This window comes from Pleurodeles waltl, chromosome 8 (assembly GCF_031143425.1).
Source record: "Pleurodeles waltl isolate 20211129_DDA chromosome 8, aPleWal1.hap1.20221129, whole genome shotgun sequence".
In the NCBI taxonomy this organism is placed as follows: Eukaryota; Metazoa; Chordata; class Amphibia; order Caudata; family Salamandridae; genus Pleurodeles; species Pleurodeles waltl.
In genome coordinates this window covers 798,477,224-798,499,610 of record NC_090447.1, presented here as the reverse complement: position 1 = coordinate 798,499,610, position 22,387 = coordinate 798,477,224, and the positions used below count along the sequence as shown (strand labels likewise).

Here is a 22,387-nt window from a genome sequence, read left to right as displayed (position 1 = left end):
CCACAGTTGAGGTCACCACCAAACCCGTAGCCATAGTGCCCCTAGAGAGGGAGGGCATCCTTGACTTGTATTGGGTAGTGGTCAGTGCTGACATCCCCTTAGATTGTATCCTGGGCAATGACCTCCCAGAGGTTAGTCTGATCACAGATGGGGCTGTCGCTCAAGGCACCCCACCAACCAAAAGTCCTGGGACCCAGTCCTTACAGTTAGGAGACAGGGGTCCACAAGAAAAGGGAAAAGGAAAGGAAGGGTATGTCACTCTTTAAGAGAAGTCCATTCAGCCAAAGACCATTTGCCCCAGAGGGGGTAAGCCCGGAGTTGGCACTGGTGAGGCCTTAGCTGACCCCAAGGAAGTTCTGAGCAGTTAGGCAGCTGTCCAGCTGCTGGGTGGTGCCCCTACACTGACAGACGGGAGAGTGGAGGAAGTGTGTCTGAGACAGGATGTGGTGACCCCCTACTCTAAACAGCAAGAGGGGTGTCAGGACCCCTAAAACAGTTCACCCACCTGTTGGTGGAGAGCTTAGGATGTGATTCTGGGTTACCATAGCTGTCAGTGGCCCCTGATGGGTGTTACCCTTAATGGCAGCACTGCATTTGGCCTATGAGGCAGACCCAAGGGCCAAAAGCAAAGTAGGCCCTCCGACCCTGTTAGTCATAGTGGGGTTGCTCAAGTGTTGGGCAACCTCTTCAGATAAGCTAGGTGTTGCCCTAACAAAGTTAGAGATAGGGGAGATGGGCACCTTGCTACCCAAGCTGGTAGAGGGAGGAAGACCCCTCTAGAGGGAAGTTTCATTTTAAAATAGGTTCCTTCACTGTTGGAATGGTTTCACCACCCAGAGGGAGTGACCCTGACAGGAGGATATAAGGCAGAATAGGTCCTGGAAAAAAGGACAGCCAGTTTTCTTCACTGTCTTCCTTACCTGACAAGCCAGGAAGACTTTGAGGTGTCCAGGGGTGGTGGGTTTTGCCCCAGACTACCCAAGAGGGTTATTCCTACTCATCAAGAGGGAAATGACATAGACAAGTGGCTAACAGCCTTTGAGAGGGCTCTCAGGACGAGTAGGGTTAAGCATCAGTACCGGGGTGCACTCCTAGGGGAGTTGATCCAGGTATCTGGGAGGGATAGGTTCCTGACTCAAGGGGAGAATGAGACTGAGGCCTATCCCAATATAAAGATGTGCCTCATCTAGAAGTTTGGTCTCACCTCAGGGCAATATAGGATGAATTTCAGGAACACCCAGAAGGACAATACCCAGTCTTAGGTTGGCTTTGTGGCTACCTCAGCTAAGGCACTAGAGGGCTGGATACAGGGTAACCAAGTAAGTACTTATGAAGGGCTATACAATTTGATCATGAGGAAGCACATCTTGACCAATTGTATCTCAGAGAGATTACGCCAGCATCTATTGGACTCTAAGCTGATCAGACCCAGAGAGCCGGGGGAGACAGCTGATGAGTGGTTGAGAACCAGAGTGGTTGTCAAGTTCCAAGGTGGGAGACTCCAAGAAGGGGTGGGTCAGGTCCCCAAAAACCTAAAGAGGGAGGTGGTAAGCCCACCAAAGAAACTCCCTCTGTACCATAGAACCATAAGAAGGAGGAGAGTAAGTCCCATTCTCACTCTGACAAGCAGAGGCAGGGGGACCCAGGGTTAAAAAAGCTCTTGGACAACATGGCCTGCTTTGACTGTCCGCAGCCATGTCACTTCAGGGGAGATGCAGCCTGTTCCAGGGAGGTAGTTAGCACTGGGCTGTCCAGTGTAGCCATATGGGAAGACTCCTCAGATGAGGAGGTCCTCATAGCATTGGACTGGGATACAGGTCCAGATGGTAAGCTGGTGATCCCTGAGGGTAGGAGCAGGCAGTTTCACCCCAGTCAGGTGAATGGGATCCCTACCACTGGTCTGAGAGACACATGTGCCAGTCACACCATAGTGAGCAACCCTTTGGTGTCTTCAGGCATGTATGTCCCAGGGGAGACAAGGAGAGTCAGGGTAACCACAGGTGAGGTCACCACCAAACCCGTAGCCATAGTGCCCCTAGAGAGGGAGGGCATTCTTGACTTGTATTGGGTAGTGGTCAGTGCTGACATCCCCTTAGATTGTATCCTGGGCAATGACCTCCCAGAGGTTAGTCTGATCACAGATGGGGCTGTCGCTCAAGGCGCCCCACCAACCCAAAGTCCTGGGAGCCAGTCCCTACAGTTAGGAGACAGGGGTCCACAAGAAAAGGGAAAAGGAAAGGAAGGGTATGTCACTCTTTAAGAGAAGTCCATTCAGCCAAAGACCATTTGCCCCAGGGGGGTAAGCCCGGAGTTGGCACTGGTGAGGCCTCAGCTGACCCCAAGGAAGTTCTGAGCAGTTAGGCAGCTGTCCAGCTGGAGGGTGGTGCCCCCACACTGACAGACAGGAGAGTGGAGGAAGTGTGTCTGAGACCGGATGTGGTGACCCCCTACTCTAAACAGCAAGAGGGGTGTCAGGACCCCTAAAACAGCTCACCCACCTGTTGGTGGAGAGCTTAGGATGTGATTCTGGGTTACCATAGCTGTCAGTGGCCCCTGATGGGTGTTTACCCTTAATGGCAGCACTGCATTTGGCCTATGAGGCAGACCCAAGGGCCAAAAGCAAAGTAGGCCCTCTGACCCTGTTAGTCATAGTGGGGTTGCTCAAGTGTTGGGCAACCTCTTCAGATAAGCTAGGTGTTGCCCTAACAAAGTTAGAGATAGGAGAGATGGGCACCTCGCTACCCAAGCTGGTAGAGGGAGGAAGACCCCTCTAGAGGGAAGTTTCATTTTAAAATAGGTTCCTTCACTGTTGGGATAGTTTCCCCACCCAGAGGGAGTGACCCTGACAGGAGGATGTAATGCAGAATAGGCCCCGGAAAAAAGGACAGCCAGTTTTCTTCACTGTCTTTCTTACCTGACAAGCCAGGAAGACTCCCCCAGGGTTGAGCTGAGTCTCCTGGGTGTGTTGGCTGGTGTGGGGGCCTGTGTGGGAAAACTGGGCTGATTGCAGAAGCCCCCTAACTTTTTTTCCCCCCATTTGTCACTTAAGTTGGTGTTTTTCTGGCTCTGATGGTGTCCTTGGCACTGCTAACCAGTCCCAGGTCCTGTGCTTTGATTAAAATAGATATGCAAATTAGGCTAATTATAATTGGCTGTACTAACCTACCCAAATGTCTCTACTATATGGTAGAGCATGTAGGTTTAGGGGATCTCAGCATGGGTCGTGCACCCATAGGTGCACTGCTGTGGAACCCAGTGTCACTTTAAAGGCAGGCCTGCCTTGCTGGCTGCTTTTAAGTTAAAACTAACCCCAAATTTGACTTTGGAATTAAAAGTACTTCCAAAGTCCTAAGCTACCTTATTTTTACATATAAATCCTAGGAGCCCCAGGATTGGGTGCAGTGTAAAGTGCAACTATAAGCAGGGGCTTTATAAAAGACGTTTTATAAGGCCTGGTGAGGGAAAAATAGCTAAATTAATTTTTCCTCATTGTAGTGAATGGGCTCCATAAAGTCTTATTTTACACTAGAAGGAGCTAAATATGGCATGTTTAGTACCAAATTAAAAGTTGTAATAAATCAAACAATTTGCCACTGTTGAATTTAACTTAACTTGGATGTAGAAAGAGTTTTAGAACTCTTCCTAAAAGTTACCAGTTTCAGCTCTGTAGTGCCCTTCTCTGATTGGTCAGCCTCTGGCAGCCTGGCCAGACTGCCTTGATGAGGTGTGAAGTGGCCTGGGCTGAACACAATGGAAGTGCCTGGGGAAGGAGAGCTGCCATAGCAGATGGTGAAACGGGATGGGGGAGAGAAGCCAAACGGTACTTCAAAGGAGGGAAGAACATTTGGGGTACAGGTGGTCCTGCAAAACCAGACAGCCAGGTGTCTTCTGATTTGATTAGGAGAGGGCTGGTAAGGGGTGTGTTAAGGGAAACTTAGCCACCACAATGGGTGGACTCAGCCAGACCTAACCTCTGAGGCAGAATTTTTGCCATCTTGTATTTTGGGAGAATGTTGCTCCCTGTAATTGATTTTCACCTCACTTCCCAGAAAGTGGTCACTCAAGAGAGTGATGGCCTGCATGTGATTGATCACTTTATCTCTTGTGAACAAAGTTAACTTAGAGGCTTGTGAAATGGCTGAGGCAATAAAGAGAAAGGCACCAACACTGAAGGCATCCCCCTACGATAGCAGATATTTTATCTGAAAGTAGCTGCCTGCTTTGCTTGAGCTGCCATCTCCATCAACCCAGACCATGCCCTCCTTGTATTTAATTTCTGAGTTTTATTTCAAACTTTCAAGAGGGTGCAGCCTCTGTTCTAGTCAAATGCGTAAACATGCCCTGTTGATTTTAGATAAAAAGCAAGGAAGGGATCTGTTTTGTCCTTTTACTCCTTTCTACTTGTAAAACTGATACAGTCCATTGTGTATTTCAACAGTTTTAGAAGTCCATGGTTGTCTTTCCCAAATATAATTTCAACAAACAAATATTTTGAAGGAGCTGTAATGGGTTCAAAATAAATTATCCCAATGAAAATCGAATGTCCAAGAAAATAATACAAAATAATTAAGATAAATGTCATATTCATAATGTGCAAGAAATACTTAACTGCTTCTGATTCTCAGCAGAAAAATGTGTAAAGCAAGATTGCCAACAACAATTCAGTATCCAAATCTAACTACATAACCCTTAATAACATTTTCTGCTAGAGGGTATAACATCTGGCTCCAGGGGAAGAATTGAAGACTTCAAAAGAAAAAAAAGGGGGTGTGGATTGCATGCAGAGAGGATTGACAACAGGCTACGGGGGATCCGTGCAGCATCACAGGCCTTTTAGTTGAGAGATCCTGATAACATCCACTTCCGCTTACCTAATTACAGCAGAATGCTCCATTCCTGCCATCTTCAAGATGAATCGCATCCATCCCCACCTTTATGTTCAAATTCCCACAGGAATTCTCCTCAGTCACCACGTTAGTGGTTTGTACTGTCTTCTTAATGTATTTCTTCTGACTCTTTTCTATTTTCCCTATACTCAGTTCCATTACCAGAATGCTCTCTTTCTTTCCTTCTCTACTTCCTTCCATCCCAACTGCCTTTACTTTTCTTTTAAATTAGTACATAAAGAGTTTTCATCTTCATGTTGTGGATCAATTGATTTTAATGTGTTATATTGTTGTTTCCATTCAGAGGTATTATTTGGAATGTTAAAGGTTTAAACAATTCTATTAAGAGACAGAGAGTTATTTCTCACTTAGCAAAATATAAACCAGTTTTAGTACTTCTCCAAGAAACTCATCTTTCAGACTTGGAAACACAGAAGCTAAAAACATTCTTGGGTTGGTAAGGTTCTAGTTTCTCCTGTTGCCATCTTTTGTAATAAACATATTAATGTTGTTGTTCTTTCACAGAAAAAGGACTTGTGCTAGATGGCTTGTTATTAAATGATCAATTAACTAGATTTCTATTACGTTTTTTAATGTTGATGCTCAAACCCAAAATGACATTTTATACTGGTCAGTTCTTCCAAAAACTTGACTTCAATTTACTTATAATTTGTCCTTTTAGAAGTAGATTGTAACCATGTTTATGATCCTTTTCTGGACAGTCAGATTTAGTCCACATAAAATGCACAATCAATTTTGTTCATTTATCTCTCACAGAGATTTAGCTGACTCATGGAGATTAGCTCACTCTACATCACAAGTTTAAATCTTTTTTTCCCCAGAGCGTAACTTGCACTACATTAGATCATATATTTGTGAGTAAATATCTATCTCATACCCTTAATAAAGCAGAGATTAAACCATTTTTACTTTTAGACCATGCACCGGATACAGCAGATTTTGATTTACTCCCCTCACAACACCCCAATATATAGAAGTTTAACAATTATTTGCTCATAGGCACAAAATTCTCAGCCTCATTTTTAACCTTTGCCAATTACCTCTTCTCCAGATATGACAATCCCCCTGTCCACCTCAGCTCCTCTGGGATACAATTAAAACCACAACTAGGGGTTTTATTATTGATTATGTTGCAAAACAAAAGAATGCCTTCCTCAGCCAACATTCCTCCATGTGATTGGGCATCAAGAAATTGGAACATCAATTTTATTCTTCAACATCTAAAGATACTTTCACAAATGTAATAGCTGTCAAAATTCACTTTAATAAAATTTCTTCTGTCAATGTATCTAATTATTTGCTAAAAAGCAGTTCTAGATATTAAGAGGGCATAATAAAATGGGCCATCTTCGACTAATTATCCTCAAGTTAGGAAGGATCATCACTAAATTAATTCTATACACTCCTCTCAGGTGGTTCATAACCTGAAGATTCAGATATCCTTGAAGAATTTTTATTTTTTACCAATCACTTCATACCCCTGAGAATGTCCCAGATATGTCTGCCATCAACTCTTTCTTTGCTTACCTTTCCAAACACACAAGCAGAAACTTAGATTTTACAAGTCTTGATGAGGATATTTCACTTTTAGAACTAAATACAGATTGGTCTTCATTAAAAAAAGGGCAAAAATCCTGGCCTTGATCGTTTTTCTGTTGAATTTTACTCTAATTTCTCTTCTCTCTTAGAACCACAATTGCTTACCTTAGTCTCAATTTATTCGACTTCTCACTCATCCAAAGGAACTTTCTTGGAAGATATAATATGTATCATCCCTAAATCTAGAAAAGATCCCACTTTATGCAAACATTATTGGCCGATTTCTTTAGTCAATGTCAGCTATACGATCTTCGCCGAAGTTCTTGCCCTATGTTATGACTCTTTCCTTCCTCAATTAATTGGACTAGAGCAAGAAGGCTATGTCAAAGGTCGAATGGGCTCTGATACTAGGTTATTTTTTGACATTTTAAGTAAACCTCCAATCTCAGATTTCCCTTTGGCTGCTTTTATCATTGACCCCGAAAATGCCTTTGATAGATTTAACTGACCATTTATGTTTAAATCTCTCCAATGGTATGATTTTAACCCAACTATAATGTCATTAATTTCTATTCTTTATGATTCTCCAGGGGCCTCTGTATTGGTCAATGGTAAACCTTCACAATATTTCCCTCTTCACCGAGGTGGTTTCCCAAGGATGTCAAGACCTTATCCCAATTACTTTTCATTCTTGCTTTAGAACCTTTCCTCACTAGAATCAAATAAAATTATTCTATATCTGGCTTTCAATATGATACTCATCATAGAAAGACAGTGGCCTATGCTGATGATATTCACCTTTTTCTCTCTAATCCTGAAACTTCTTTAGCAGCCTATTCTCAGGAAATGTTCACTTGTTCCTGAGTTTCTGGTATAAAATTACATTCTACCTTTAAATAAATTCTGTACTAAACACTCATTCTCCTCCTCTGGCTTCGCTTGGACACCTACTCAAATGAAATATCTAGGGATATGGTTCTCTATCTCTATCACTACATCTTGGTCACCTCTTTTTCTCTCATGGTGGGGTCGTCTTGATTCAATTATGATGATGATATCCCCCAATGACCTTTACACTTTCTCGATGATTCCTGTTAATATCCCCCAATTCTACTTTACGAAAATCAATTCTCTTTTAACTAAATTCTTATAGAACAAAACTAAATCTTGTATTGTCTTATCCCATCTCACAAAATTCAAAGCTGAAGGAGGGGTCAATTTCTCCAACTTTTGACAATATCACAAAGTTTATGGGCTTCATCAGGCTGCATTTTAGCTATTAAAATCTCAGCCTTCTTTTTCACCTCATTGGCCAGCACTAGAGAAATCTTTTATTTTTTCTTTCCAAGAAAATCTATCTCATTCTTCCTCTCCTGCATCTTAGCCACTCCAGTCTTTAAACATCTATCTCAATTACTACCTTCCTCTTTACCTTTTCTTACTCTAAAAATGTTCTTCATATGTCTATCTGGCACAATCATCTTATTAAATTTTGTAAGAGATCCATATTTTGGGGAGCATGGAGGATTAAGGGCATACTTTGGTTTGGAGATCCATTCATTCATGTTAACCCTATTTCCTTTCCTCAGTTTCATCAAAGATTTCACTGTCCTTCATCCTTTCTTTTTAAATTCTCCCTTCTCATAAATATTGTGTTAAACATTATCACTTTACCTCATAGCATTTCACTTGTTCTGACACAACCACCATTACTTCAAATTGTATTTACTTTTCCAAAATCATCACTTATATACAAATCCATAACACCTGGCCCACCTTCTTGACCCAAATCCTGTATAAAACGTCTATAGGAAGCTGATTTAGGATGCTCATGGGCCCTCTCCTTTTGTAACACACTGTAGCTTGAACTTCATAAAACCCCTAGAACTGCTAATATTACTCAATCACTTTATTTGTTGTATAATGAGACTTCAATTTCTATCTCTAGTGTCTCTTCCAATCCAGATGCCCCATGTTGTTCATGTTTCAACTTACACAGTGACATTAAGCACATGGTAATTTCCTGTCCAATTCCCCTTTGCTTTTGGCACAAGGTCCTGAGATAAATAAATTGCATTTTTCATACTTCAATCCTGTTTAATATCATATCAATTTTTCTGGGTTCCTTAGAAGATGGTTGTTATCTTTTTTACTATGAGAAATTATTCAATCTTCTGCTCCCTATTACATACCAGAAACTTACTATTAGTTGGGAAGATGCATCCACGATCTCTACTAAAGCTTGGTGGCAAGCTGTTTGCCACTTCTTCGGCTAGATAGAGCTTTTAACATTTCCACCCTTGATACTCATCACAGAGACATTATTTGGCAATCCCTAACTATATATTTAAACACAGTTAGCACTTTATCTGCTATCAATCCTCCTGTTGCAAATCGACCTACTTTTAAACATCCTCAAATTCTTTACATACCCCTACTAATATATTACCTACTCGCAGTTTTGGAGATATTGAAGGAAATCCAAATTTGTATATCTCTGGCTGGGATGACTTTGCAAATAATGACGAGTTTGTGCAGGGAAATGCACAACTCTAATTGGCTGGCAACACTTCAACCAGGAAGTGTTGGCAGCCATTTTGGAAGCCAGCTTCAGCCGAGTCCACAAATACAGTAAAAAAAATAGATTTCTTTGTGTCATTTTTTTTCTGAACTTTTAACGCCTGCTCAGAACAGGCATTAAAAGGAGGCACACTATTGTTTACAATGGGCCTCAATGGGCTTTGCAGGATTAGCGTCACAATTTTTGACTACTGCCATGATGTACCGTAACATAGATACGGTGCACACATGGTGGCATTCGGGGGGCACAATAAAAGTGGCGCTGCACTGGGTGCATTGCCACTTTTCTTAAATCAGGCACTAATTGTTTTAAGAACTGTGGAGGGGGAGGGAAAGGGAGGGTTCTCCTCTCTCTTCACCTGATGGCCACCCTGAGAGCAGAACACCAGAGCTCTATCTACAGATGATTTAAGGTCATTGCAAGCAGCTAATCTAATGACCCTGCAATAGCAATTGTGGGCACGAGGCCTCTTGTGTAAATTCTTCTATGTGTCCGTCTGCCTCTTCTTTATTGCCGGAACTTAGACACCACTTGAATTCTCACTTTTGGTGTCCCCCTGCATACTGTGTCCCTGAGTATCTACTGGTGGCCCACTGTCACCAATAATGTAGCATCCAACTGCTCACTGCAAACATTTTAGGGCTCAATTTAGTAAGGAATTGCCCCAATGTAAGGCCCTTCTGGGACTCTCATAAGCCTGAAAAGAAGAGATATGATTTAAAGAGATGTTTCCTGACTCTTATAAGCCATAACGCACATTTGTAAGTCTAGGTTGATAGTCATAAAACTTAAGAGATTGAAAACTTCTTCCTGAAACAGGCCCAAAATACCCAAATGGTGTGCACTATGTAGGCTCAGAAACCCATGTCAATTTTACTGAATAAACATATTTGTGTGGTACTTTAGATGACCGCATTTTAAGATTTGGCACCTATCCTCAGATCCTAAGAGTAGAATGCACTTTCTGCTATTGTTTTGATTTATGCTGGTTTCAAATAGGGTAGGATAAGAGATACCTAGGAGCTGGATCCTGATGCTCACGTACGAAACTCCTTTATTAAGTTGTAAAGTACAAATGATGATAAGTGTTCATAGATGCTCGTCCAGGATTGAGTGGCATTCTGCTCAGCTTCTTCTTTCAACTGATCTTTCCATTCATACATAGACAGAATTACATGCCCAATATTCCATAGAGAGCTTACATTCAGGGCTGGGCATCAGTGAATATTACGAAGGACATAGAAGAAGCAGATCCCAAAACATATTGCTTCTCTACAATAACTACATAACCAACAACCACATAAACTGATATGCGTATGAAGCAGAACACAACGCATCTTCATCATTTAAGAGACTTCTAGTAACCAAAGGGTGTTCGACTTTGTTAGTGACTTTGTAAATACTCAACCGTCCATTAGTAGAAAAACTGCCCTACTTTTTTTCGTAGTATTTTTTTACATAATGGTAAAATATAGTGTCTCATTATTTTTAGGCACTAACAGTAACAGGTCGTAGGTTTAATGTTACTCAAGCTATCAAACTCAGAGCAATAGAAGGCTGAGTGGACCTTATTGGGACCGGAACTAATGAGATAATGTTAACAACAGATTTAAACTCCAATCACTTATCTCACTGACCCTTCTTGCTAGCTTACAGTAGCAAATACATCCTCAAAGTTACTTCCCTTTAAACGTGCAGCTTACCTTGCCATTCCAAAATCAGCTACTTTCACAGCAAGGTCCTTGCCCACTAAACAGTTCCTTGCAGCCTGCAGAAAAAAAATTACACTGCAGCAACGGATGATAAAGCAAATCAGCAGAACACCAGTTGGCCCCACAGGAGAAGCCATATATGTGCCTCAGTTTTACAGCCTCTCAAAAGAAATCACTTACCAAATCTCTGTGTATGAAAGAGTGGCGCTCTAGAAAAGCCATCGCTTCACACACATTATAGCACATTTCCGTGAGATGAAATGGCTGAAGCACGCTTCGGTTCTTCTGCAGGTAGTTTAACAAACTGCCATTCGCCATGTATTCGGTCACAATATAGATGGGATATTGCTGCGTACAAACTCCATATAGCTTCACAAGTTTTGGATGGCTGAGCTTCCTAGTGAAACATTTAAAAAGATTATGCTTTCATTACTTACAGAACCAGTGAAACTATTATCTAAATTCTGATGGATTTACAAAATTGTTAATAAAAAATACTTCCAAAAATATCTTTCGAGGGTGGTCAAAATTGCAGTTTTTCACATGATTATGGCGATATATCCAATTAATGAGCGATACCTGCTAAATGTATTTACTTTGCGGAATATGTTTTCACATTCTTGTTTGCATGAGCAGCTCATGCGTCCACAGTGCACATCCAGTGTCACAGTTCCTGTGAGTTATTATCTGCTTAAAGCAGTCTCCCTCAAGCAAAAAATCTGTGAAAAGCGTTATGTGCAAGAAAAAGGAACATTTTTCGACATATACCAAATGTAAGATCCAAGATAATGTAAACAAAAGTCCACCCTGCCCTATGGTTATGAAAGTGTCCTATGACCACTTGCCAAGCTTTTAGCTAACCTTCCTGTTCACTCTGGGGATGGTTCATAAGTATGTGGCAAAAAGAGCCATGCAAGGAATACCAAGGCCTTTCAGGGACCTCAATACTTCAAGAGGGTCCCATTCCTCCCAAGGCCATTATCTGTATGATAACAGAGACCCAGGGATGTTGTCACATAATGTTGGAGTAGGGATGACTGAAAGTTGTGTGAGGTTGTTGAGAAAAGGACTTTGATTGCAAATGAAGACTGCCTTTTTCTTGATGGTCCCCACATGGAGTTTTCATGTCGGAACCCTACGTTAACTCTCCTCCTAGATTAAAATACGAAGAATATTCCATGTGTTTCAATAGTAACCAACATTTAGTGCCACTAGCATTTGTAGTGAAGCCCGTGCCCAGGAGGATTATTGGTGAACCAACAGAATCTCATGTTGAGTGGCATTAATATAGCCTTGTAGCCCATTTCCAAGGGCTATACTGATTGTTAAAGGCCCTGAACCTGAGTTAGAGGCACAAGCCACAAGTGAGGGCCTATAATGAGGGAGAGGGCCCATTACAGCTGGTATAGCCTAAGGAAGAAGGGCTATAAGCCTATTAGAACCTTCCATCCACTAAGGGTGAAAATGTTCTAAATTAAAAAGTGAGAAACATGAAGACAAACATTGGAATGCTGGTGCTTCGGGCTCCTACCAGCCATTATAAGCCCAGAGTTACTCCATTGTCTTCAATGGAGCTCTTAACATTCCAATGTTCTGATGGAAGATATCCCTAGAAGCTTAACATCAGAGCCATCAGATAAGACGGTGTGTGAGTGCAGGAAGATGAATGTCAATTCAAAGTTTACTTATACCACATCAATTAGCTGCAAATTTTTTTAAGGGTTTATGCCTATGCATCTGAGGATGTATAACATTTGTAAATCAACGCCTGGCAATCTACGATTTTAAGGTGAAACAGCATAGAGCGCTTTACGTTAAAAGAGTACAATAAAATTAATTTCCACTGATCAAAGCTACCGAAATTTATCATAAGAAAGGCCCTGGAAAACAAGCAAAAATTATGGAAATATGTGTGCTCAAAACACGTTTCAAATGTTCTTCCTCATTTTCAAATTGAAAGCTGCGAAAATGAGGTATTTACCACCTGTGGAAAATAATTTGGCCCCCAGAGTTAACCGGTGCTATCACAATTCTGAGTTTTTGATAAACATAGACAGGTCACAGCTGCCGATATTCACAGGGGACTGGGGGAGATATCCGATATTTAGTTTAATTTTGTTGCAGTACAACAAAAATCTGTTTGTTATTCCCCATAAACTCATAACTTTGTGCTATTTATCGCACCCTATACATTGCATTTAATTCGGTGTAATAAATATCACACTAAGATCACACTAGTTGTCCTCTTAGAGAAGGCCTAAATAAAATACTAATTTGTGCTTTTTTCCTTTGGCTGTGTCCGAAAAGGAGGAAAAACTCACATCATCGTCTGGGCCTCATCCATGAAGTCGTCCTCTGACATAGAGCCCTCTTTGATCATCTTAACTGCAACGTCATATTTTCCTTTCCACCTCCCTCGTTGCACCGTTCCAAATTGTCCACTGCCCAGCTCCTCCAGTAGTGTGATCTCCGACCGCCTCAACTCCCAGATACCTGGCGGAATAAAGCATATTTTGCAGTTACTCACTATTAAAGAATATTACACTTCCCGCGAAAATACTTCTGTGCCACCAAAATATGCTAAGAAGATATATAAATATGCTTCCGTAAAAAAACATTTTAGAGGAAAGTTTTTCATGGTTTAAAATGTATGTTTGCTTAACCCGATAGTTGAGGACTGTGAGTTTACTAACACATAAGTGTTGTATAAGTATTTTATATTCTGTTTCACATGTTCACACTTGTTAAATGGGTGATTCAAGTCACAATGGGTCTGATTCACAAAGGACTCTTTCGCTTTTGAGTAAATTACTCTTTTGAGTAAGTTTTCTAATGTTTGATGGATTGGGATACGTCCCTGTATGACTGCCAGTAGCTGAGATTAACATAATCTTTCCCTCCATCACCTCGATATTGTTGCTTTTCAATGCAAACATGTTTTATGTAAATAAAGGCGCCAGATCACTCACTATGTGTTTTTTTGCGGATGATTCCTTTAATTTAATTAGTATTTTTGTGAAATGTGGTGACTCGTGTATGCTGATCACTGGCCTTATTACTACTTGGGTGGAATAATAATTCTTATGGGGGTGTACCTCATATCTGAGCAATCTCTTGACAGGTTTTGCAGGTAATGTAGATTTTCCTAGTAGATTATGACGGAAAGTCTTAATTTTATTAAAGAAACGAAGGCGAGTATTATGTTTCTCTAACTTGCTTTATTTTTAATAGCAGCAGTCAAGAAACTACAACTCCCATGGGGCTTGGAAACAGGAAAGCCAATGGAAGAACAATAAATAAAACTAATGCACCAATCACAATGTCCGGGCATACGTGACCACTAAGCTTGACTGCGACCAGCCCTCTTTCTTGATGCGAGAAGTTAATCCATGTGTGAAAACAATGGAAAAATAGTGAGAACAATTACAGCTGCCAAAATTAAAGAACAAAGTTCCTGGATAAAGTTCAGGCAAAAGAAGAGACGAGGAGAAAGTCGGGGAATGGTCGGGAGACTCCCCTGGAACGAAGCTGGATATTCAGAAGGAGCGTCTGGGATCGGCAGAACCAGGGTCCGATCAGGTAGATGGTTGAGATGTCGTGGAAGTTGCTGTGAGGGAGGGAAAAGAAGACAAAATCAGGAAATTGTCCTACTTGAGGCGGGATAATACTCGCCTCTGTGTCTTAAATAAAATTAAGACTTTCCATCATAATCTACTAGGATAATCTAAATTTTAGGTCAAGAACGGAGGCTTGTATTATGCTTTTTTAAGCATATTAATCACCACAGAAGTTGCAGTATGTACAGGTTTACAATAGAATGTTCTGAAAACATTATCATTAGACCAATCGGCTGATCTCAGAATGTCTTCCAAACTGGAACCAACCTAGAAGGCCTTAGAGGCCATAGCACCTCTAGTGGAATGAGCCCCAAAAACAGAGGTATCTATACCCGCCAAAGACATTACCCAGCGAACCCATCTGGCAAGAGTTGCCGAAGAAACAGGCTTATGGGGTTTGCGAAAAGAAATAAGTAACTGGAAAACGGAAGACGTTCTGAGATTGGCCGTGCGTTCTTCGTAACATTTTAGACATTGTCCAACGCATAACTTAGGTTGATTGGGAAAATATGGGTAAAAAACTGTATGCAAATTAGTTTTGGTGCATTTGTGAATAGAAAATAATACCCCGTAGGGGCGAACTGTCGAGAGGAAACATCCAGAGCTCTAACATCAGAGATCCGTTTGATGGAAAATAAACAAAGCAACATAGTGAGTTTGGCAGAAAGCATTTTCAAAGACAACTCATAATTATCTTGCCAAGATAATAACAGATTTAATACTACATTCACATCCCATAACTTTGAGTATTTAGGTAAAGGAGGACAAGAAAATTTTACTCCCTTTAACAAGCGGCAAAGAAGGGGGTGTTCCCCCACGGGTTTCCCATTGATGTAAGCATGGTGCATGGAAATTGCTGACCGATATAGGTTGATCGTCCTGTATGATTTACCTGTGCCAGCCTGTGCGGCCAGGAAATTAATTACATAGTTTATATCTATTGAAACTTGATCGAGGTCCCTTCCCACACACCAGCTAGACCAAAGAGACCAGGCGGAACTATATGCCTTCCTGGTACCTGGGGCCCAGGCGTTGCTGATGAGGTCCGCAGCTTCTTCCGAAATTGGGATGGGAAGTCGGGAAGTCCCGACACCTTCCACGCAGAAAGCTGGAGAGAGTTGTTGACAAGGGGATGAGGATTCCCTAGCGGGTCTAGAAGAAGAGAAGGGAACAAGGGGAGAAGAAGGGGGGAGTCGATTGCCAGTTCCAAGAGAGGGGGGAACCAAATTTGCGATTGCCAGAAAGGGACCACCAGCACTGATGTTGCCTTCTGGCGCATGATCCTGGCCAAGACCCTGGTGATCATTATGAAAGGAGGAAATGCATAATTGATCGTTTTGGACCAGTCCTGAAGAAAAGCATTCGAGCCCAAAGCAGAGGGGTCTGGACGCCAACTGAAAAAGAGGGGTAACTGAGAATTGAGACGGGAAGCGAAAAGGTCTATAACAAGAGGACCCCTTTTGTGAAGAATAGAACGGAAAACTGAGGGATGAAGCTTCCAATCACTGTATTCTTTGAGGAAGCGCGAGTGCCAGTCCGCCATTTGGTTGAGGGAGCCTGGAAGATATTCTGCTGAAAGGGATATCTCTTTGAGAAGGCAATATACCCATAGCCTTATTGCCAGGTCTGCTAATGGTTTCGATCTGGTTCCTCCAAGATGGTTTATGTAACGGACAGCCGAAACATTGTCCATGCGGATGAGGATGGTACACTGCACTCTGTCCTTTGCCAGACTTTTGATTGCAAAGGACCCCGCAAGCATCTCTAAATAATTGATGTGCAATTTGGACTCCTCGAGTGACCATGTACCTCCAGTCGAGATTGTACCACAGCGGGCGCCCCAACCCGTCAGGCTTGCATCGAACTCTAACACAAGATCGGGGGCTGATGGAAAAATAGCCCTGCCATTCCAGGCGTCTAAATGGTCTATCCACCATTGAAGTTCTAAACGAGACTCGTGATCGAGAGCAACCATTTCTGAATAGGCAAGACCTCTTCTGAGATGACGGATTTTGAGCCTCTGAAGAGCTCGGTAATGAGGAGGGCCGGGAAATATGGCCTGGATTGAAGCAGACAGAAGACCCATAATCCTGGCCAGAGCTCTGAGAGAAACCTGAGATCTGCTGAGTGTTTTTTGAATTTCTGTCTTTATGGTATGTACTTTTTGTGAAGGGAGATGGAGAGTAGAGGAAGAGGAATCTATCTTGAACCCTAAGAAGTCTATCCTTTGAGATGGGAGAGTATTTGACTTTGCTTCATTGAAAAGAAAACTGAGTTGGGAAAGAAGGGAACAAGTTAATTGCAACTGTGATAGGAGAGTAGAATGATCTTGATGTAATATGAGAATGTCGTCGAGATAAATTAAGAGTCTGATGCCCAAAGATGTGAGATGAGCCGTGACCGGTTTAATTAACTTGGTGAAACACAAAGGTGCTGAAGACAGGCCGAATGGAAGGGAAGAGAACTGATATGTCTGACCTAGCCATTGGAACTGAAGATACTTTCTGTGATTCGGATGAATGGGGACTGAAAGATAAGCATCCTGAAGGTCCAGACGAACCATGAAATCGAAGGGAAGAAGAATGTCTCTGAGATGTATAATGGTCTACATTTTGAAATGTCGATAAACAACAAACTGGTTGAAATCTCTGAGATTTATCACGGGTCTGAACTTCTTGTTCTTCTTCTGAACCAGAAAGAGAGAACTGAGGAAACCGGATGGATCTAGGGGAGCTTTTTGAATGGCTTGTTTTGTAAGAAGAGATGCTACTTCCTCCGAAATGAGAGTGGACATCTCCGTGGAGAAACGTGGAGGAGGGGGAAGGTAACTTTGGTAAGGAGTGGAATAGAACTCTATTTGATAACCTAGAATTGTGTCGAGAACCCAAGGATCTGAGGTTAGGGTGTGCCATTTTTGGGTGAAAAAACGAAGTCGGCCCCCTATTGGAGGAAGGCCAGAAACAGGGCTTACCTTGGTTGTTGTTGGACCGGAATCCACATTGACCACGACCCCTGTAGCCTCTGCCGCGTTGTGGATAGAATTGGGGCTTGTAGGATTGAGATCCATAGGTGGAATGTGAGGAATAAGAGGAGCCTCTGTTTCCCTGGAAGGACCGTCCGGTAGAGCGGCTCCTGCCTGTACCGGCCCTGGCAAAAACACGCTGGTTGAAGACCTTTCTAATGTTCTGTTGCGCCTTGTCAATAGAGGCAAATGTGAAAACAATGTCTCATCCATTTTCGCAGATTCTGCCAGATCTAAAATACGGGCCAAGGGCCCCACCAAATCCAGGAGTTTATCCTGGCAATTTGACCAGGCCTTGTCTACCCCTTTACGAGGGTCCTTACCAAATTTGGAGAAAAAAGTCAGAAGTGATTCGTCAATGGATGGAGTCGCTGTAATATGAGAAAAAAGGGACGGTCTGGGGCACTCCGACCTCAATTTGGCCCTTGTCTGCTTATCCAGAGGAACCCTTAATCTGGAAGCAATGTATTTGCCCACATGGGATGACGGGGACCACTCTGTGGAATTAGGGTGGTGAAGGAGTGAAGGGTCAAACATGGAGTTACCATCCGCATCGAGAACAGTTTTGGCAAAGAACGGGTCCGAAACATCTAGTTTAGGCTTTTTAGCAGGGGAAGCCTGAGATTGCGAACCCCATATATCCGAGACGTCATCCGCCTCATCCGCATCACCAATATCATCATCGGCATCCGAAATGTGAGAAATCACAATTTGTTTTGGCGCCGAGACAGAATGCTTTGTCTTGGATTTACATTTACCAGAAACTTTAGAATTCCCCTCCTGAGAAGGAGGCCTGGGGGGAAACTCGTCCTCAGCCATGGGTGAAGAAACTTCACCAGTCAGAAAAGCGCCATTGGATGGTTTTTGTATATACAAATCCTTTAATTTTCTTTTTCTGCTATCCCCCACAGAATGGGCCAGGAAGGATTTGTAGACCATGTTCTGGACAGTGGTCTTAAAATTCTTTGACATCTTAGACAGAAAAGCTGAAACAGCCTTGGCCACAGCCTCATTAATGAGGACTCCAAATTCATTAGAATCTGGTAAAGAAGAATCCTGACGATCCATAACGCTGTACAGAACAGGCAAAAAGGAGGAAAAAACTGTGTAAACTGTGACAGCCCAAGCCCCTTACTGAAGGGGTTAAACAAACCAGGAAATGCTGTGAGGAAATAAAAGTACACGCCCCCAGGGCGTGTCCGACTGAGGAAAGGTATTTCTCACTGAGCAGGAGAGCGAGGCAAAGGAGCGGCATGGCTTGGAACAAGCAGCCGAGGCTCCACAAGTATTAACGACGCTCAAGTTCAGGGAAAGAAGAGCAACAGTAAGAAGCGTTGCCTTTGGAACGTTGAGAAAGGAGGCAGAAGTTGCCTCAGGCGGCGCGCGAGCGAGCGGGGCTTCCAAACCCCGAGGGGTGGAAGCAACGCTACGGAGTGTATAAGAATAAAACAATTAGCATAAACAAGTCACGAAAACAAATACTAAACAAGCGGCATCGCTAGGTTATAGTAATTACACAAGACACTATGGAAATATTATAGAAACACAAGAGAAGTAAATAACGCCACTTATCTTGACTGCGGGCAGCAAGAAAGAGGGCTGGTCGCAGTCAAGCTTAGTGGTCACATATGCCCGGACATTGTGATTGGTGCATTAGTTTTATTTATTGTTCTCCCATTGGCTTTCCTGTTTCCAAGCCCCATGAGAGTTGTAGTTTCTTGACTCCTGCTATTAAAAATAAAGCAAGTTAGAGAAGCATAATACGAGCCTCCGTTCTTGACATAAAATTGAGATTCTTAGTTATCTAGCAACATCTGTGCATTTGTGAAGTAATCTTCATTTTTATTGCCGTTGTTTCATCCATACGTCTTCTTCAAATGGAGATGATTTCTTCCACGTTTGTATAGACCACTCTGTCCTCATATTTTGCCTTAACCAATAAGGCTAGCTCTGGGACAAAAGAACAGCACAACACAATACCTTCAATCTGAATATAGAATTCCTGATTGAATTTGAAAATAAATCTTAATGAGAAAACTTTTGGCAAGTTGTGAAATAAACTGCGGAACAGGATTCCTGTGTAATGTTTGAATATAAAATCCTGACATTCATGATTAGCATGATCTTTTCTTGGTCACTGTACTGCAGACTTTCAATCTGATTGATGATGTTCATAGTATCTCTCATATACAAATCTCTTCAATAAATGTTTTTAAACATTATGGGGGTCATTCTTACTTTGGCGGGCGGCGGAGGCCGTCCGCCAAAGTAACCCCGTCAGAACACCGCACCGCGGTCGAAAGACCGCTGCGGTGATTCTGAGATTTGCCCTGGGCTGGCGGGCGGCCGCCAAAAGGCCGCCCGCCAGCCCAGGGCAAATCAACCTTCCCACGAGGACGCCGGCTCAGAATTGAGCCGGCATAGTGGGAAGGTGCGACGGGTGCAGTGCCACCCGTCGCGTATTTCAGTGTCTGCATAGCAGACACTGAAATACTTTGCGGGGCCCTCTTACGGGGGCCCCGCGGCACCCCCTACCGCCATCCTGTTCATGGCGGGTTTCCCGCCATGAACAGGATGGCGGTAGGGGGTGTCTGAATCCCCATGGCGGCGGAGCGCGCTCCGCCGCCATGGAGGATTCAGAAGGGCAGCGGTAAACCGGCGGGTGACCGCCGGTTTACCCTTTCTGACCGCGGCTGAACCGCCGCGGTCAGAATGCCCTTCGGAGCACCGCCAGCCTGTCAGCGGTGCTCCCGTGGCCGGTGACCCTGGCGGTCACCGGCCGCCAGGGTCAGAATGAGGCCCTATGTGTATACTTGGCCAAACGTTCCAGAATTGAGTGGACTCCATATATTACTGGACTTCATGGAGTGTTTGATGTATCCTTGTGGAGATTAGGAAGTGTATATATCACTGGTATTCTTGCATTCTGATTGAACAGATATGCTAGTATCGATTCAATGTCATTCAAATCTTTATTCGGGTTTGAAAGAAAAGCATAAAAGTACAGATAATAATGCCGTAGTGCATAAAAATATCCCATCATTTCGGAGTTGCATATAACATAGAACGCTCACAAAAAGTTGAAAATATATAACGATGCTTTAAAATATTTCGAAACTCAGGATTGATGAGATGTACAAAGACAATGAAATATAAAATATAATATATAAAATATAAAACTAAAATAAATCACTGGCAGTAAAAACTGAATGTCACACGATTCATAAGATATGTCAAAGCTCAGCAGCAATACGAACAAAAATAGCACCATGAACTTATAATGACAAAATATAAACCAGCCAACGCATTGAAGAGTGCTAATGCAATTTAGTAAATTTAGACATTTCACGCACCAATGTGGGGCAGAACGTCAAGCCCCATCTACCACCAGCATCCCTGCAACAAGGTGGCAAGTTCTTTGACTCACGCAAGTCTGGTGCTTAAATTGCGGACTCCTCCATCAGCAGCACAGGAAGCTTCAAGCACCAGTGTGGGGGCAGGACTTCAAATCCCAACTACTTCCATCAGCGCTGCAACAGGGAGATGGGGCCCTTGATGTGTACCAGGCAGGCGCTTAAATTGCCGACACTCGCCCGGATTGAGGGATGCATCCAGGTGCCTCTTCAGGAGAATACTCCGCGTGTCTGTACCCATCGGAGCCCCGAGGAGGCTAGATTGGCCATCTCTTTTGCTTTTATTTGAAGATACTTTTCTTACTTGTGTTTGAACAATTGAAACTGCAACTTGGGGTTTTTGGCTGAGGTGTTATCTTATCTTTCATGTAAAATGGGTAAAGGAAAAGTGGCAGGTGGCCCTCCAGCTTTCAGTCCACCCTGTTAAAGGGGCTTTAATTGACAGGATGTTGGAGAGGGCCAATGGGATCATCAGTACAGAAACTGCCTTAATCGAATAGAGACTTTCTGGTTGAGTGGAATCCTTGCCTTTTGATTTTCTTTCTATGGGTTCTACACATATGACTGACAACGTGACTACTGCCATTGAAATTCCTCAGCCAGCTGTTAATGATTAAGCGGACCAAATGGTTCACTTGTGAAAAATCTATTGAGATTGCTAGTAAAACATGTCTTTTTTGGCCCCAAGAACAGGCACATTCTCATACATCAACTATGGAAGGCGTGGAGGGTGTCCCGTTGCGAGCCCTCCTTGGGTAGGGCAACCATTGGAGGGCTGCTTTGCTAAATTGAAGGCCTTATCGATTACCTGAATGCTATAGAGTATAAATGGACTACCCCTGTGCAGCAGTTGCCTCCAACTGCATCTCACCCAAATCTGGTACCTGAGAAAAACCAGGTTAAGGATGTTGATCAAAGCAATTATATAAGCACTACTGCCCCAGTGTCATCTCACAGGTTACTACTGAATAGAACCTGTTCTGATCCTGTTCCCCAGGCCTCTGAGCAGAACCCTCCAATACATCTCTCTCACCTCCATCAGATGGACATACGCATCATGCAAAGAGGCTAAATTTCCCGCAGAACTCCTTCTTGGGGAGGAAGGCAGTCAGTGGGCCCATTTGAAATTGTAGCCAGACAGTTATCAACCTTCGTCCTGTATCTTGCCCCTATGTGGTGACCTTAACTGGAGTCCTCCCCTTGCACAAGGATCGGGGGGGACGCACAAGGAACTCTGGACTGGCTTTTGCAGTACAGGGATTTTCCCCATTCTTAAGCAAGCACCATTTTATGGATAGGGTCTGGACTGGTAGACAGACAAGGTGACTGTATTATGATTAATTTCAGGTCTCCATTATTAGCATAACATTTGCTATTTGGGTGCTGGGGTAAATCAGCAGTAAGAAGTGACATCACTCAATTACCCCCAAGGCTACATTTACAAACTTTGCCCTCCACATTTTCCAGTCACCAAATGGCGGGCACTGAAGCCTCATGTTGATGGCAATAATCGCAAAGATACCAGGTTATCTGAGGTTTTTGTTCCACAAGTGCCTCGTCCTGCCCACCCCACTGTCTTGTATAACGTGGATGTAT

General features: G+C 42.9%; 1 protein-coding gene across 1 annotated transcript in view; it reads right to left on the bottom strand.

Annotated features, from left to right (window-relative positions):
• The window catches only part of LOC138249560 (cytoplasmic tyrosine-protein kinase BMX-like), a 628,910-nt gene that overhangs the window by 205,897 nt on the left and 400,626 nt on the right, over positions 1 to 22,387 (bottom strand). The window contains exons 14-16 of the mRNA XM_069203506.1: positions 13,061 to 13,232; positions 10,920 to 11,136; positions 10,731 to 10,795 (exon numbers count right to left, since the gene is read on the bottom strand). Coding sequence (XP_069059607.1) covers positions 10,731 to 10,795; positions 10,920 to 11,136; positions 13,061 to 13,232 — 454 coding nt within the window. The remainder of the gene's footprint in view (positions 1 to 10,730; positions 10,796 to 10,919; positions 11,137 to 13,060; positions 13,233 to 22,387) is intronic.